Source organism: Triturus cristatus, chromosome 6 (assembly GCF_964204655.1).
Source record: "Triturus cristatus chromosome 6, aTriCri1.1, whole genome shotgun sequence".
Classification (NCBI taxonomy): Eukaryota; Metazoa; Chordata; class Amphibia; order Caudata; family Salamandridae; genus Triturus; species Triturus cristatus.
The window spans coordinates 1,230,318,880-1,230,337,904 of record NC_140589.1 but is presented as its reverse complement, the minus strand read 5'-3'; the positions used below and the strand labels follow the sequence as shown (position 1 = coordinate 1,230,337,904).

The 19,025-nt window shown below is 42.1% G+C and overlaps 1 protein-coding gene across 4 annotated transcripts in view; it reads right to left on the bottom strand.

The window, feature by feature from the left end:
- Window positions 1-19,025, bottom strand: part of SERAC1 (serine active site containing 1) — a 401,166-nt gene that overhangs the window by 18,922 nt on the left and 363,219 nt on the right. For all 4 annotated transcript variants that reach the window (XM_085612157.1, XM_085612159.1, XM_085612160.1 and 1 more), the window contains exons 14-16: window positions 17,529-17,626; window positions 8,291-8,473; window positions 1,215-1,358 (exon numbers count right to left, since the gene is read on the bottom strand). In XM_085612157.1, coding sequence (XP_085468283.1) covers window positions 1,215-1,358; window positions 8,291-8,473; window positions 17,529-17,626 — 425 coding nt within the window. The remainder of the gene's footprint in view (window positions 1-1,214; window positions 1,359-8,290; window positions 8,474-17,528; window positions 17,627-19,025) is intronic.

Sequence of the window (19,025 nt, the reverse complement as noted above, 5' to 3'; positions counted from 1 at the left end):
GGGGAGAGAGGCAGGAATAAGGAAGCCACGTTTCACCTTTTTGTGTTTTTTTTGTTTGGCTTACCTGAGGACTTGAAGCAAGATGATGACGTCTCTCTGGAACGACCTCAGGAACCAGAAAGCATAGAACTTGGCCTCACGGTCCCAGGTGGCCCTTGGGTTCACCCAAGCACTGTCACTGCACAACTCCAAATCATACGAGGAGCCCGAGACAGAGCTCCTGAGGGTCCATCACTGACACTAGTTTGTGGCAATTCTCTCAGGGTTTAAAAAATGTCTCTTGCACAATGGAAACGTTGGAGAAATGTTAAAAAGATCTCTGTCAGGAAACAGAAATCGAGAGAGCGAGCTCTGGATCGGAGTTGAAAGGCACAGAAAGGAAATGAAGCTGTGGCTTTGACTTCACTTTCTGAGTGGGATGGACCTGAAGCAAGCCGCACAGCGCCACTTACCAGCATGCAAAGGAATCATTTCATTAAGAAAACTTACTGGATCCAGTCTGGCACCTGGGGTGAGGAGGTGCAAGGTGAGGAGTCTGCAGCTAGAAGTATCCATCAGAAATCATTTTTTGTGAAATAGGAAATGCTAATGCATGTTTAAAAACCTATATACTGTCTATAAAAACGTCCATCTTTAAACCATATGAACAACAACAGTCAGAAGTGTATAATGAAAACATATTAAAAATAATATTTCACCATAAGTAACAATATAAATGTTCATAGACAGGGACCACTTTAAACATATCATGCGAACATATTGAAAGGAATGTTTTCAGGGACTTGTTGCAGCAGAGATGAGTGCCATTTTCCTGCACATATTCAGCCTTCTGCACAGGAAATGAATGATTCTTTTAAAGCAGCATGTTTCTCTGAGCAGGCATATTCTGTGAGCGAACACCCGTGTTCTAAATGGGAACTCTGTGTGTGCTTCCCAAAGAAAGTGTGTTTTTTGTATTTTAATGTGTGATGATACTGAAATGATGGTTGTCTCAGACATAAGCCATGAATCGCCTGAGTAGATAATGACCAGCTAGGAGCCAATGAGAATGCAGCCTTTTGGTAGCATACAGCTGTCTGTTTTATAATAGGTGATATTCAGTAAGAGTAAAACTACTCTAACTTCTCGGGTGGAAATTACTGAATGTACAAGCATTACTGCCTCATTATAAATTTGCAACAGAAATAGAGGAAGGAAATATGCACTTCATTTACCTGCTGATTCCACGGGGACAACGTGCAGTTTCACCATGCTGCCTATCCTTGTTGGTACTGTCTCTGCAAAGCTCAATACTTTATAATTGTTTTCCCTGGCAAATTCTACAAAGTCTTCATTTAAATTCTTGAGTGCAGGAGAATCTTCAAAAAAGGTAGGGTGAAAAATACAGAAACAATATTATACACAAAGAGCGACCTCACCTATTTGCACAATTGAAAACTGCTTGTAATAAGCTAAGACTTCAAAAATTAAGTGCATATAAATTCCATGTTCTTTTGGAGGCTCCTAATACCACAATAAATACCAAGTGTTTGAATCTGGCACCAGGAATACAGGATATGAAATGTAACATTGCAGAAAAATTCAATACAATTGCACTTTACAAATCATCTCTTTGCACTATTTTGTGAGAAGCGCCAACGCCCAGAGGCATTAACTACAGTAAAATGCAATGAGGACTTATATAAACAAGTGATGTGTCGAACAATAGAATCACTTGAATCAGATACACACAAATGTAATTATCAAACTTATTGAGCGGCTTCACCTACTGTTAACCCCTGACGGTGTTATCAAGAGATAATCAGTTTAAGGAAGGACAGAGGTTTGAGAAAATAATTCAAGCAAAATGCGACTGTGCAGGAAATATAAAAAATAAAAAGGCCTACTTAAGTTGATTCCATGTCCAATATCCATGACAAAATCTAAGTAAGGTGAAATCCAAATATTGCAGCCAAAACCATAAATCAGGGACAAGTATCAGCAAAGCAAGGATAAGGCGAAATCAGTTACTACTACGGAGACAGATTCAAAGCAAATCCTTCTGACAGACACTAGTCTAGCTGTTTGAGCTTTTGGCTGGAGAAATTAATCAATGGATCAATGTAACTAATGGCCACAGAAGGATACAAAAACTCCATACTTCATCGCCTAGAAACTTTATTCCAAGACACTCCACACTAACCTTTCCTCCTCATCCCCCAAACACAACCCAAAGACAGAAGAAGCTAGATTTGGCTCATTTCCTCTGGTGTTAAGATAAAAGCTATTAAACTTGGTCATCTCACAAACCGCTCCAAAGAATTGTTCAACTAATGCTGCTTATGAGACGAAGGGCCAGATTTAGAGTTTGGAGGCCTAGTTACTCTGTCACATATGTGACGGATATCTCGTCTTCTGTATTACAAGTACCAAATGATGAAATGGACTTGTAATACAGCGGACGGGATATCCATCCTGTTTGTGATAGAGTAACCAGTCTGCCCAAATCTGCAAAGCCCAGCTTGCAATGATGAAATCCCACCAGACAGACTGTTGTTTCTAAAGAATCATTCAAATCATAAGAAGCCGAATGAAGTTTCAATAATCATACTGGTCAAGAAGTAATCTTTCTCTGCCTCCTTTCCTTCTTCCTCTACTCTAACCTTCGTGACAATATCTGACCTGCAGACTGCAAAGCTTCCCTCGCCCAACCCATCCTCTTGCAGCCTTGCTTAGCATTGCATCTGCAAACAACAGCACTTGGACAGGTCTAAGCCCTGCAACTGCAGAAACAAATGGCCAACAAGAGAAAACCACCAAAGGGATCAACCAACCTTTCTTTGAGACTGGTCATCCCAAGTTACCCAGCTTGCGCTTTTCAGCATGTCCAGTTTTATTTTACTGGGAGCTCTTGCAAAGACAGTCTGAGATGGTACCACTCCGCTCAACCAGTGCCTATATTCTGCTTCCTCTTGAAGATTTTTTATCCAACCCAAAGATAAAAACTCAAGGTATCTTTCCCTTCCACGCTCCACCTCCTGCAATAAGGCACACATATTTGCTTATAAATCTGGATTCTCGCATTACCCCAGTACCACTGAAATTACCCATATCTCTCATAGCATTTCAGTGCTTACCTGCGCTATAGAACTATCAGTCAGCACTCACTTCCATATAATCAGGCACTCCAACCCATTCAAAGGTAAAACGGTTAGAATTTATTTTTACCATTATATTCTTAGAACTTTTTAATGTTGCTTACTAAATTAATTTACATCATATAAATACGCAAGTCTAGACCTAAAGTGTTTTAAATGAATTGTGGTTATTCTGCCCCTCCACCTCACTAGTACCTCAGGTGGAGTTTAGCATTTGAGCTTGACCTGGGGTACACCTGATGAGTGAATCAAGCAACCCCTCAAGGAAGCCATTTGACTTGTATCATTCTGATACTGGGCATTTTATAAACTAAGCTACAGCCTACTGAGCATCTAGCCAGGTTCTCACTCCTGTCTTTATGGGAAGTTCTTTACAACAGTCGAAAGCAGGCCTGCAGCTAAAGTAAGAGTCTGATATGGGTTCAGATGTATGGCGCAAGACCGAGGGCTCCCCATTTATGACAAAGTGAAAACCCAAACGGTACCAGTCAAACATAAGGCCAAACAAATAAATCATTCAGTAAAAAAAGAGGAATCTCTACAAGCAACATGCCAGAACAAAATAAATATGATACTACAAAGTTATTACGCTCTTGATGTTCCTGTATAAGATCCTTCTATGGGGTGAGAGGTCTAAATTGTCAACAGGGGTGAAAAGAACAGATGGTGTTCCTATGGCTACAAAGATACCCAACATGGCCACAGTTATTTAGTTTAAAGAACATGAAATCATCACATAGTTTAAAAAGCATTCTCTTTGAGAGGATAAATAACGTTAGACAGAAAAAAGTATGCCAAAAAAGATGTTAAAAGTAGTTTTCGTCCCCAATGCACCTAAATAATTTCAAAACATTATTTCTCACCCTACATCTCATAAGATGCGGTCCGGTGGGGAGACAAATAGGTATTTACCTGCGAGGAGTTCTCAACTGAAAAATTGGATTCAGAGATCCCTTGACCCCCACGGTCCATGAAGCACAATTATGCTTCAGTAGACATACTACGTGATAAAAGTTTTGATCGCATGTATATAAATAACGCATGCTTTTTTAGTTGCAGCGTTCATTTAATTTGTTTAATATCTTTATTACCATATTTAGGCTGATTAGGAGTGGCATACACAGGGCTGGTCCCTGTGTGGTCCTGACGAAGAGCTTGGGGTAGGCTCAAAACATGTTGATGTATACATAGAATCTCTAACCCATTATAGTTAGTTTTCCTTGTATCACACCCCATTTTAGACATACCAATCTAGGAGCAACAATAAAGTATTTTCGCCCACTAGCAAGGTATTTTTAACTCACTTTAGTCCACTCCACCACACTCTTTGCACTACACATAGTCTTCCACATAAGTGTTCCTACATAAAACTCGCAAGTCGCAGCACGACTCAGCTCGTAGAGAGCTGAGATGGCCCCTATGATGAAGCATGTCACCGTGGGAAAACCCTGGTGAGTGAGGGGACTCAAGAAATAAACTTTTCTTTCCTGAAGGCATTTCCGGATCTCACTGATTGGATGCCCTATCCCTAACCAATGACTAGGTCCTTTACCCGACACCTCGGGTTTCAGTTACCGTACAAAGTTACACAACATGGCTACAGTTACTTAGTTTAAAGAACATGAAATCATCACATAGTTTAAAATGCATTCTCTTTGAGAGGATAAATAACGTTAGACAGAAAAAAGTATGCCAAAAAAAGATGTTAAAAGTTGTTTTCGTCCCCAATGCACCTAAAGAATTTCAAAACATTATTTCTCACCCTACATCTCATAAATATATTAATTTGTGCTTTCAGCCCCTTCATGGCTAGCATGTCTGATGTTCTCCTCCTTCCACACCCACAGCAAGTGTGACATCTCAACATTCCACCCTTGGCTGCTCTCCTAAAGACAGTGTATGTTCTCAGTACCCATACACTACTTTCAGATTCCCATATTTATGTCCTCCTATTCCTCTCAATATATCTGGCTGCTCTCTTCACGTTGCTCCCTTCAAACTTTATTTTGGTGTCATCTCCCTTGCTGCACCCTCCAGTTGCTTTTCTTGCTCCTTGCACTGATGTATATTTGCTCCCTCCTCCACCAAAAGGAAAGTACTCTCCCTGCCAGCTCCTTTAGCTAAGCTTCTCTTTTTGCCTCATCATACATTCAGCATCTGTTACTAAAAATGTAATTTCACCTCTCCCGGGTTGTTCAGTCCTCAAACCTCGCTTAGTTTTACTTTGAACATACATTCTTACACTCTCACTTTTATTGTGTGACTTTTTGAGATTGTACCTTCACACCCTTAGTTCAATCCACCCTCCTTCATTCTTGAAATCTGAATCCATCCTCTTTCAGTACATTGTGTAGCTACACCTTTTCTAGCCCAGAATTCAGTTCTCTCGCCTTCCTAATTAGTTCAACCCTTCCTATTAATTCCATTATATGGTAGTTCAGCTCTTCTCTCGTCCTCACAGAGTAGCTCCTGTATGCTTGCTCCTCCTAGCTCAGCTGCTCCTCACAGATCTGCACCAATGTCAGTCACAGCCCATTTGCATGCCATAACGCCCCATCCCCATACTCTGACTGCCTCCTCCCACTCCCCTTATATGGCTGCTTTATTTACCAAGTACCACAACTCCTCTCGATATGCCCATCCCTGCTTTTCAGGTGTACAATGTCTCCTCCCCAACCCAATGAGTAAGACTTAAACCACTGAACATACAAATCTTTTCCACCTTCATTAGGCCAAATGTCTAATACCTTTTTGCTCCATGATACCTGAACTAGCTTCACCCATCCTGAGACTTTCGATATGACTGATGGATGCATCTCCCAGCCATCTTGTGTGCCAGAGATCTCTGCCTCACTTCTCCTAGTTACAAATATTTCAAGAACCAACAATGTTTGAATTATTGCTCCACCCCACTCCTATCTACATGTATTTTTTCACCCACACATCAACATATGCAAGTACAATCTTCTCCTCAGTCCTCCATTTGTCTGCTGCTGGCATTTCCACATGTCTGATACCGCCTTTGCTCATGCATCCAATTCGACGACCTTATCTACCTGTACATGTCCAATACATTATCAGATTGTCATACAACTTCTTACCCTATTTTTTTGCAACACGCTGTGTGTCTAAAGCCTAGTCTGCCTGTCATAGCAGTATGTCTGAAGTCACCAACCTTCCCAGGTCATTGATTCCTACTTCTGCTGCACATACGATGCATGAATGCCTCTCACATATTCAAAGCCTTGTCCTGCCTGCCCCATCAGTGCGTCTGATAGTTTCTCTCCTGACCACTTTCAAATCTCCACACAACTGCTCCTGAAACTTCACATTTCAGAAATGTAAAACTTCATACTGCTGTATGTCTAAAATGTCTGCTCTCTGTTGTGCATGACACATGCTTGGGTCCTCTGTCGCTTCCGCATGCCTGATGATTCATTTGACTCACTTCACTGCATACCACTCTACGATACCTTCAATGGCTTAGCCTCTTCCATTTCCAAACCTGTGGGCCCAATGTCTACTGCTCTCAACTTATCTAAAACTTGATTCCCCTGGATGAGTGTGAGCTACTTCTCTTTACTGCTGCATATCAGTCTACTTCTCGCCCCCTTCATCATCACTTCATTACAAGTCCTTGTGAGATACTCCTTGACAACTATCCATCGCTTTACCCTGTCTGTACATACTTCTGGTCCTTGTAATACTGACTCTTTAATTCACTTTCACCCTGGACAGAGATACACACAATTCTGTTGAATTTTTACCCACTTAGAAACATGGATATCAAAGGAAAATACAACAAAATTTTTAACAGCACACAATCAAACGTAGACGTCTTGACTTCTAGTAGTTCAAGAGCATTCATGTCCCATCGTTGCAGTGTTCCATAATACACGATTCTTCTTTACATTCATTCTGATAAGTCTAGAAGAAATGAGCGGTCAAAAGCACACGAATAAAGCATCAAACACCTTGATGACCTTTGTTTCATTTTTATATGGTGACTGGAAGAAGTTTTGCCATCTTGGAATAAAGCACCGAAAACTGCAGCAATTCTAGCCACAAGAAAGAGCAATGTGCTTGTAATAGAACCGCAAACACTTGAATATTGGACGTATCGACTTTTCAAAGTGCCCCTCCAAACCAGCTACGGCCATCATTATTGGAAAAAGAGAGAGTCAGACCTCTCAAAGGTCGACCCTTGATGCCCTACAACTTAGCAACATGAGATTTCAGGATAACATTTACCTACACAACAGCCAAAGCCCTAATCACCATTTGCCAACAATACCAAAGTGCTCTGTCTCTACACAAGGAGCAGAATACACAATTGCCCAATCCTGAAATGTCAGGTACAAAAAAAGTTAGACCCTTTGAAGTATGTGTTATTTTGTCAATAGTTTTGGTAAATGAGGTATATTTTTTGATGAAATGACCAAATAAAACTAACAATGAAACTGATTTGTGTAGAAAAGGTTACTACCAGGGGAAGGTAAATTGTTTTCATCAGAATTTGCCTTGTGCGATGTGAGCTAGAAATGCAATAATTGATTCCTAAATACAACCACTGCTCCGATAGACTTGAAATGTCACTTTTCAAGGAGCAGCAAGGCAGCACTGAAAAGACAGTAATTAGATAATCTCGGCAACGACGCTCAACATCCTGTGATTCTGGGCAATCACTTAATCACCCCGTGCCTAACAAAAACAAGCATTGGCATAGCCAATAGGTCTCGCCTTTGGGACCTTATAAGTGTTTAGCCATGCAACAGTTGCATAACTAAACACTTATAAGGTGCCAAAAGCGAGATCTATTGGCTATGCCAAGCGGCCGTGAAAGTGATCATGATAGCGATCAAACATCAAAGCAGCCGTGCGGCCGCTAAAGTTAAAGTACTTGCGGTAAAAGTGGCGCGCGTGCCCACGCACATGCACTGTAGCTCTAGGCTGGCCTGATAGCACTTTTTGGAGCCCTCTCAATAAGTCTCGCCAGACCAGCGCATGCGCTGGGTCAGGCGAGACCTAATGAATGTGTCCATCTGTAACGAAACTGGTGCTCATGTAAAGCGCTCTGATACCGATTTCTTCGGGTCTAGCTCGCACTATATAAACCTGTAAAGAATCAAAAAGAAGTTAGAAGGAGGGCATACCTTTGCTTAGTTCTTTGACTTCTACGGATGGGAAGAGGAGATATCTGGCACTGACCGAGTACTCGGCAAGCCTGGACCCGAGGTGAGGCACGCTGTAAAAAAGGACTCCTCTGGTATTCTTAACAAGATCTTTCATTTCTGGGTTCCGTGAAGCATCCAACAGCATCTTTTTCACCAGGAGACCTGCAAACAAGCATATATAGTTGAAAAATGGGCAGACACATTGGAAGTTTAGTTTTCCAAAGATGGAAGCTGATTATTTTTTCCAGAAGTTATGAGCTTTTCAGCTGAAACAGCTGGTGTTCAATATGCTATCCCAGTCCCCAGAAGGAAAACTCTATTTCAATCGAAAGTCTGTTTGGGTGCTTCCTTGCTCAGGGAACAGCTCGGGTTGGCAGAGGTGCTGCAATTGCCAACAGAAGCTCAAGTAGCCCTGCCGCTCAATGAAAGACGCAAGGAGGAACGCACTGGAGTGATGGTGGTTACAGAGCGAAGGAATACTAACCAGGACTGTTTTTACCCAGACAAAAAAGACCATATTCAGATGAACAGAGTGAAGGCGTGGTGGTGAGAGACCCAGTCATATGGTAGAAAGAAATAATGGGTGCCCTGGGCATAAAAATAAATCAATAAATAATCAGAGAATGTATAAAAACACCTCTGCTGTGGAGGAATGGCTGAAAACCAAGGTCACAGAGGTGGAACCAAAGGCAAAATTGCTTGAGACCAAAGATGTTGTCTAGAAAGTAAGGCTGGAGGTGTTGTGGAGCATGTGAAGTAGCATAAGAAGTTTAGAGGCATGGTGCTTGGAGCAATGGTAATATTAGTCAAGATGAAGGCTGGAAAATGGATGAAGAGCGGCCAACGTCTGTATTTTGGGCATCCCAAGTGCTTAATCCAGAAACACCTGGTGATTAACTCCTTTTTCTTGGACCAACTGGCCCCTTATGATGTGGTGGAGGGGACACAGTGACTGAAGCTTCAAACGGAGCTGTGACTTTGGACAGTGTTACCACTGGGGTTGTACTTTCAGACCTGGAGCTCCAGAAACCCATCTTTGGTAGAGCAGTTTTGGGGTCGTTTCTACAGGCGTGGATACATCAATCAATCAATCAGGGTTTGTAAAGCGTGGCTACCCACCCGTGAAGGCCTCAAGATGCTGGAGGGAGGGGGCAGCGAATCAGACCAAGTGCTGAATTCATCCGAAGAGCCAGATCTTGAGGTCCTCCCTGAATTGCGCCAGCGAGAGTGATTTCCTGACGTGGATGGGCAGGGTGTTCCATGTCTTGGAGGCTTGGTAGGAGAAGGACATTCCTCCGGTTCTGGTCTTGCGGGACAGTAGCTGGGGAAAGCTGGGCGGAGCGGTTGTGTCTGTTGGGTAAGTGGAATGTGAGGCAGTGATTCAGAAATGCGGGTCCGGCGTTGTGAAGGGTCTTGTATACGTGGGTGAGGAGTTTGAAGGTTATTCTTCTGTTGACAGGGAGCCAAGATGTTGAGTGATGTGGCTGCGCCGGAAGATGTTGAGGATTAGTCTTGCTGTGGCATTCTGGACATTTTGGAGTCTTCTGAGTGACGCTGGCATAGAGTGCGTTGCCGTAGTCGAGTCTGCTGCTGATGAGGGCATGAGTAACTGTTTTCCTGGATTTTGTGGGGATTCATCAGAAGGTCTTTCAAAGCAGGTGAAGAGTGCTGAAGCAGCCCAAGGAGACAGTGTTTATCTGGCGGTCTATTGTGAGCGAGGAGTTCAGTACGATGCCGAGGTTTGGTGTGTGGTTCCTGGGGGTATATAGATGAATATACATTTGTCTAGACTACTATGAGCAAACACAACGCTGGTGGCAACAACATCAGGTGCCTACCTTTCGATATTATGGTAGCAGAATGTAATCCAGCAAAATGTAAGGTGTTGCACAATTATCACTTTTTCGTCTTTTCAAAGAGGGAAGTGTGCAATCTTTTCAGTAGGGGCTTTAGTCCGCTACCTTATTTCTGCATATAGGTTTTGTAAGCTCTATCTTTGGGTTGCACCTCTTGATTCTCCTTAGGACGTACGACTGGATCTGGCATGGTTTTCAGAAAGAATAGGTGGCATTTGTTTTGCAAAGGTAGTGATTTAGTTGAAAGTGTTCTTTCTCTTCCTGCATGACCCACTTTAGCCTTTCACGCCTTTCCTGGTTCTGTCCTACTTAATTATGTTTCTTATTTTCTTCGCTGTGGTGTTAATCTGCTGGGTTAAAGTTCAGAGGACATATATAATGGTTCAAAAATTGATGGAGGGCTAAGGAGCTGCAAGAGTGAATCAGATGAAAGGGGGTTGTAGCAGGTAACCACACAACAGTACTTGCTTACCTTCAAGAGAAGTTACACTTAAAAAGACTGAAACCTAAAATGTTACTCATACACTTTAAAAAACAAATTTTAACCTTGTAAATGGTTTCTATAACTTTCCTGTTAAGACTGTCAGCTTTTTTTTTTTTGTCCTCATTTGCCAATTACCCTCTTATAGGAATCACCAGCCACCTAGTATGTCGCAAGCTGGAAGAACAGCTCAGGTTCTCGGGTTAGCTCGCATTCCAGGATACAATTCACAGAATGGTGGAAGATAAGTCCACAATGAGGGAAGCTAATTAGCTTGATTACTCCGTCAAGGAAACTTTCAGCCTGATGGGGCGAATCATTGAACAGTGAGACCAGCGTTCAAGATCCATGGAGTAAAATAGGCATAATCATAGGACCCGGGGGAAAAAAAAAAAACCCCCGGTGCTCCTATTTCCAGTTTAACAAAAAGTCCCAGAAAGCCACATTTTTTTTATTAACGCATCTGGCCAGGTCCAACTTGGATGTATTGTATAAGGATGTCAACCAATCGCCATGTGATGGGACAGTGGCGTCTGCCCAAAACCTGCATATTTGACGCCTTGCCAGGAGAATGGCATAAAAAAGAAAGGATCTTGCCTGGTCCAAAATATTTTCGTCAATGCCGAAAATAACTAATGGCAGGGTAATGGGCACAGAAAAATTGAGTATAGAGTCCAACGTCTCCTTTATTTTCTCCCAGAAAGTACAGATAGAAGGGCAATCCTTAAACATGTGTGTATCTGAAGCATCGAGGAGGTTGCACTTGTTACATCTCTTTCCTGGCAGAAATGCTGATAGTCGTAAAGGAGAGAGGTATGCACGGTGAACGGTGAAAAGGTGGTTGCGCCTTAGCCAAGCAGGTTTAACTAATCTATGTAAGAGAGTAAATGAAGTAAGCCATAATTGCTCACACTGTCGCCCCATCTCCTCCCCCCATAGTTGGTCAGGGAGGTTAAAATATCCATCCACCTCCTCCAAAATACTCCAATACCAAAAAGCCACCTCTTTACCGCCCGCCTGCCTTACCACAAGCTGTTGTTCCAGGTTGCTAAATTTACCCAGCGGGACAGCTTTACTACCGAGAGCCCGGGCCCAACTATCAAGCTGCAAATATTTAAATCTCGATAGCCCGGGGCCAACCTTGACCCGTAGTTCATCCCATGTCACCAATGCGTCGTTTACCAACATCTCTCCCCACCTTACAATTCCGGCATGTTTCAAAGGGGACGCCAACCCATCCCTCAAACACATTGGTAAACCCGGGGAGTCCCACACCGGGGCATAGTTTGAAAAATAAGACAACCCAATTTTCTTTTTAATCTGGACCCAGAGTCTTGCCATAGATTGAAGAGACTGTAATTTAACTTTCTTAAAAAACTTTTGGTCTCCAAACTTAAACATAAATCCCTGAGAAGGTAATTCCGCCCCAGCTAACATAGCTCGAAACATTAATCCTATCGAAGAGTTGGATGCTGATTTAAGAAGCATTCTAGAGTAAGATAATTGGAAGGCCCAAGCGTAATACTGCAGGTCGGGTAATGCCAACCCACCCTTTTCCCTCCTCCTTCGCAATTTCTTCCATGCCAATCTAGTAGCCTTATACTTCCAAATAAAAGAATTGATTTCCCGCTGAAATTTATCTATTTGTTTAGGGTCGAAAGCAAGGGGAATGGTATTACAGATGAAAGTAAACCTAGGAAGGATAGCCATTTTCACTAAATTGATTCTACCCAATATAGATAGTGGACGGTAGGACCATGCTTTCAATTTTTTTTGACAGTCTTTAAAGACTCGTTCCAGGTTAATTTGCGCTATATTCCCAACTTCTTGAGCGATGCGGATACCGAGATATCTCATTGAGGACGTCACCTCAAGATGTATATTATTTATATTCCACACCATTATTTCGGTTTTGCTTGCATTTATCTCGTATCCGGAAATCCGCCCGAATTCTTCTGCGCGCTTAATTACGGTTGGAAATGCCAAGACCGGGTCTACTGTAAATATAAGGATGTCATCCGCATACATGGCTACCCTCCTTTCCCACCCCTCGTATTTAAAAGAGGGAATATTAACTTCCTCTCGTAAAACTTGAGCAAAAGGCTCAATGTACAGATTGAAAAGAAGGGGAGAAAGGGGGCAGCCCTGTCTTGTTACACTTAAAAAGACTGAAACCTAAAATGTTACTCATACACTTTAAAAAACAAATTTTAACCTTGTAAATGGTTTCTATAACTATCCTGTTAAGACTGTCAGCTTTAAAAAAGGGAATCATTTCTATTTATTTTTAGAATACTAAATAACTAGTATAATCTCTAAAACGAGGCTGTCCATGGGAATGCCCAGCGCTGTGCCAGTGGCGTAACGAAAGTTGAAGGGGCCCCCCTGCAAGGTACACTGAGGGGCCCCTGCTCCAGATTTAATCCAGAGGTCTCCGGCATGAGTACAGTGCTGAGGGGCCCCCCTGCAGCTCGGGGCCCCCCGCACTGCGGGGGATGCGGGGGCCCGTGTAACGCCCCTGCGCTGTGCCCCTTCTGGAAGGGAGTGAGACGGATACTCTCCAATGTCCTGGGGCACCCTCTAGAGCTGACCCACCATAAAGTATTGTTGGGGTTGGTGTAGGATTTTGGAGGTCCGAGGGCAGAGCGTATCTTTCTAGGGGTAGCCTACCAGGCTGCCAAAAGAGATGTGGCGCACAACTGGAGGCAACATGCACCACCGACGATTTAGTGCTGGCGTAGGGGGTGGCCTGGTGTACACACCAAGAGAAACCCATCTTTATGGCCCGTGGCTGTCCTCAAACACGTGCGGGTGTGGGGGAAGTGGTGTCGCTACTATGGTTTGTCAATATGATTCACTATCTCTACGCCAGAATGCTGCTATGTCTCACTGGATTGCTGTATACATGATGTTTTGTGATGCTATGTGTCTTCCTGCAAAACTTTCAATTAAGTTGGTTGTTAAAAATAAATAAATGAGGTTGTTGTTAAAGTCAATAATAGCGTCCAGCAAGCAAAACTACTTCTTTCACTAAGCAAGCAACAGCTACCTCTTCCAAACTCAATAGTCTATTACGCAGTATATTAAGGAGGTCTAACAGTAATCATCTTCGTGAAGCAATCACCTCTGTCTGGTGCCTAATACTCTGCCACAGTACCAACATTAAGAACCCCATCTTAAAGGATAAAATGTAAATGTGCTTCCTTGCTAGGAGAAATGTCATGCTGCCCAACCCCCTGGTCCTTAACATGTAGGTGAAGGGCGCTATTATCCAGTCTGAGAGATGCCTCCATCCAGGCCCCTACAAAAAACAGTCCTGCACAGCAATCTGTCGCGCTGCTTTAACCAGCAGTCTCTTTATGGTATTCAGGCAAGTGTCGGAGCTTTGTTCCTGATCAGTACCTGCGCATGGTTCAGAGGGGTGACAAAGCTTAATTGAATCCAGTTCCTCAATAGGCCTCCTCCTGAGCAGAGCCTGCATTTCAAGAACCTTTAGAAGCCTAAACCAGTACTGTTTAATCACTCACTCCAAGTAAGAACGAAATTACATCCATTCTGGGTGCCTCTAATGGAGCTTTCTGCCAGTCTCCTGGTGGATACATAGGGGCATTCCAAGAACAGTTTGCAGAGATGGTGACTAGTAGCCACTGCCCCATATCTGTCAGTCAACAAACCAGAGCCCCTTGATAAGGTAATGGAAAATGTGCCAACATTAAAGCAAAATCAGACCCAGTGATCCTAAAATAGTCATAAAATTAAAGATAAAATACGACATCATATGGAACTGTAAATCAGTGAATTACAGAAGCATAGAAATATGGTACAGTCCTGTCAGTAAGGATTATACATTTTGTCTCACCTACATTACACATGAGTTACAAGTTACTCGTTAAAAAGATTCTTGTACTGTACTTGTTGAGTAAGTTAAAGCACTTTTGCACAACACAGAATGAAAGCAATGTAGCGGCCCCGCCATAGGCACAACCGTGCTTGTTGGTTGGCCATGTCTCCAACAAGCCTGCTGCATTCTTCTTAGGGCCATATATTTTTTTGTCAACACCAAACAACCAACTACGGTAAGATATGTAAAGATACCTTCTGACAGAGTGAATATGTCTTCGCCAGAAATGCAGCGAAGATGAATGCCAAGCGAGACGCCATGTTGTTGCAACCGAGGAGTTTTCTCCATAGACCAATAAATAGCCCTGACGTGCAATGGGTTTCCACTCTGAGAGTCACAGTCGTTTACCTCTGTCTGTTTTCCTGCCTAGGATGGTTGTATTCTTAATGTTGTTTCTGGGCAAGAATGATCAGTGACGGATGCCCACCCTAAAACGGGCGAGGCATGTGCCATTATAACTTCGCAGCCGAGTGGCAGACCGGCTGCCAGGTCACAGGATTCCACCGTCTGAGTTGGCAAACGCTCCACCAGCAAAAACCTAGTAGTTCCACACCACTAAATGGGACAGAAAAGCCCTGACTTTGGGTAAGTGTAACCCCTTCACATTTATGGGGGAGATCCTGTTTCTCCAAACTATAAATGAGGATCTTCGTGTTCACAAAAAAGAAGTGCAACTCAGACAATTGAACATGCTACCAAAAAGCCACCGATGAGGTTTTACATTGAATGTATGTGCATAAATAAGATGTGGGGAAGGAATATCCCACACTATGCAACAGTCCAAAATACAAGAGAGAACCAAACACAAACAGATCCCTTGGGACAAAACGACTATCAGAAGTTCTGACATAAATGTTTTCATCCAGATAAACCCTTAGCTCCTCCTAAAAAATGGATTATAAAATATCTGTTCTATGTCCAAACGTGGATTTGGGAACATTTGCACTACCTTCGCAGCAACACCGAGGAAGAAATCTGTTCAAAGGATTTCCTAGTTCATATGAAATCCAACAGCATTTTCATTTTATTTATTTTTTTAAAAGAGGAGTAGTATTTTATTTTCACAAACCTCACAGAGGATAATTGTAGGTTTGGCAGGATGGGAGATCAGCCATATAGCGACAGTTCTTCCAACTTATTTTGGTGAGGAACCACCAACTAACCACTGGCTGATTCACCAAAGGTCCACTACCTTTACTGTGTAAGAAAAGCATGCCTCCCAATGGGGTCCTTCTCAGCTCTGCCACGAAGGGATTGGCAGGAACAAAATCCTCAATTGCCTCCCAGTGCAGAAAGAAAACTTGTGCGACAGGGCCAGCCGCATTTTGTTTTGCAGGAATAAATACCCACTGTGGAGATTTGTTGCTGCAGAGCAAAAACACTGCCAGCCCGCCCCCAAGACATGGATGCCCTTTCGGCAAAATAATCCCCACCCAAATGGTGCAAATCTATAAATAGGACAGGCGGACCAAATTAGCTCCTTTATCCCTAATGAAAAGTGCGTGGGGTTTCTCAAAGGAAAGATCTTGCTACTTGCTTACTTTCCTTGCTTATGTTTTGAAATATGTTTAAACATTATGTCATGGATATTCACAAACAAGAACATATATCACAATGTGGCCATACAGTTAAGAGCAAACCTATAATAAATCGAATCACATTTGAGCTAATCACAATTCGCATTCATGCAAATAATGATAAAACATCCTTTAAATGACTAACGGGACAGGGCCGCCTAGTAACAGACTTGGGCCCAGATGTATGACCATACCATTTTACAGGTTGAAATTGCTACTCGCACAATGGAATGTACTAATGTGTCTCAGACACATTTAGTGATTCCCAATGGGGTCGTAAATGACCGGTCTCATCAATATTTATGAGGCAGGTCGCAATTTGTGACCCATTGGGAAATGGCTACAATCACAGGCATGGTGGCTGGCTGGGGACAGCAGACCACCATGTCTGGGTTTGCTTTTTGAATAAAGCAACATCTTTTTTTCCAAATGCAGCCTGTTTTCCATAAAGGAAAACTGGATGTATTTATGTATTTAAAAGAAAAAAATTAAAGTTTTCTTTTCATTTTTTAAGGGCAGACAGTGGTCCGTAGGATCATTGCCTGCGCTTAAAAAATATTTTTGCTGTCAAACAGAAAGGGGAAGGTATATGTGGTGACTTATTTTCGAGTGTCAAATAGGTTGGTCAATGGAGCTTTATAGCAGTTGACGCGTGTGGGTAACAGAGCAGAACCCTGCTGACCCCACATGTGATGTTGATGGTTATGGAAAAGAGGGGAACACTTTGCCTTAGAAAGAGCAACTTTGCAGGAAAAAAGCAAGCCATTTCAACACTGTTCTGTCGAAGTATGCAGATGTTGTAATCTTTTGAGAACATTATTGTCCAGTGTGTTTAATGCAGCTAGAAGGTCTAGAAAAATGATGGTGCAAGGATTACTTAGGACACAAGAGAGGGGTAATATAAAAATACTCCAAACTTCTTGATTTAGGAATCAGACAAAAATACATATGCCATTTCCACTGCTGCTTCTAAAGTCTGGATGATTTTCATTTATTGATTGATTGTTTTGTGTCAATATCCAACTGTGTGTATGTATAAAGATGCAATGAACAAGCATTATACATCAGATATCACCAATTAGTGTTAAAATGTACATCAAGTGTCCTTCTTGGGAGAGGATGTGGCTTAACGGCTAGAGCGGCTGACTTTGAAGATGGGGAACCAGGTTTGAGTCTCGGCGGGGATGCTCAAGCATCCTGTGATTCTGGGCAAATCACGTAATCTCCCCATGCCTAAAATGAATGTGCCCGTCTGTAATGCAACTGGTGAACATGTAAAGCTGTTTGATAGCTTCGGGTCAAGTTCGCACTATATAAACTGCAAAAAAAAAAAACATTCCCAGTGCCAAGGTAATGCAAAAGTCCAAAGAAGAAATATAAATAAATAAATGCTGTGTCTTACCACCCATACTGTGCGATACCCATATTACTGGCCTTTCACCAACACCTGCCGCTTTTAATTTGTTTAGAAGTTCATTGCTTCTGTAAGGGATGGATTTCCTAGAAAAGAGAAGGAAGGTGCTACTTAAGACATAACAGTAATGACACACATTCAGAAATACCAAAATAAGAAAAATACAAATCAACGTCAATGAGGGTGAGTGCCAAGGAGTACTTTTGCCTCACAATATCTAACTGTCAAATATTATGCCTAGAATGTAAATCACATCTCCTAAATGCTGCAAACAAATAGAAACTTGGTCGTTATACAATGCTGCACTCAGATGAAGCTGAGTTGTGGCAGCTCACACAAGCGTTAGCTTGAGGATATTAAATTAAGAGGTGGAATTAGAGTACAAAATACCTGAGAATAACTGAGCACAAAAAGGTATTTAACAAAACGATTGGCACTCGAGAAGGTCATCAGATATTATCCTAACACATGAGAACATACATTCCTTCAAATGTTTACAGCCAGGAGCTTGGGGGAAAAAACAAGTTAGATGGCTATATCTGATTGCTAAACAATACTAGACCAGTGCTGTAACTCACCATTAAACTAATTCAAGCTTCAAAATGGTGTGATTTCAGGAGACCCTAACTCTAGGTATAATGTCTATGTCATACCATATCCCTGTAATTCAGGTTCCTTCAAAATCACTTTACAAACATAAGAGGTCATCGAGCATGCAATTCGGCACAGACTCTAAAGATCAATTTGCCTATGTAGAAGCCTTAATACAGTAATCTACCATTAAAGTCAAGACCATGGCAGAATCAGTATGCAAGAAACCTAGGACCAGATGTAGCAATAACATGGTTGCATAAAGCGGTCGCAATTTCCATGCAAACGTGTTTGCGACCACTACCTTTTTAGGAAAACAGATCTATGTATATGCAAAAAATAAAGAATTGGAGTGGGTTGCAATCTCACCAACCTCATTAACATTCATGAGGTAGCTCAGAGGAGTGAACAGGCTGAGGGGAGTACTCTTTTAAACATATGTAATAGATTTTTGATGTATCTTTTTATGTATCAATGTGTATCGTATCTGTACTTTTGAGGTCATATTGACCGAAATAAAGTTTTTTTGAATTGAATTGAAAAAATTGACTAAGGTGGATGCTCTATAAAACTTTGAGGCTTCTAAACTGTGACGATACGAAAGGACCAGAGCAAGGGGCGGGGTGTGGTGGTGTGAGGGGGTAAAATGAAACCAAGTGTCATTGGATTACATCATGATATGCACAGATTCCGAGCATTATTTGGAAATTTGTATTACTGAAATGCCAATAAAAATATATTTTTTAAAACATTCATGAGGTAGGTCGCAAAACTGCAACTTACTCTGGCTGATGGGCAGCATAGGGTTGGCGGCCTGCTATATTCAGAAGACCACCTTGTCTGTGATCGCCTTTAAATAAAACAAACTTTTTCTTTTTTTATATGCGGCCTGGG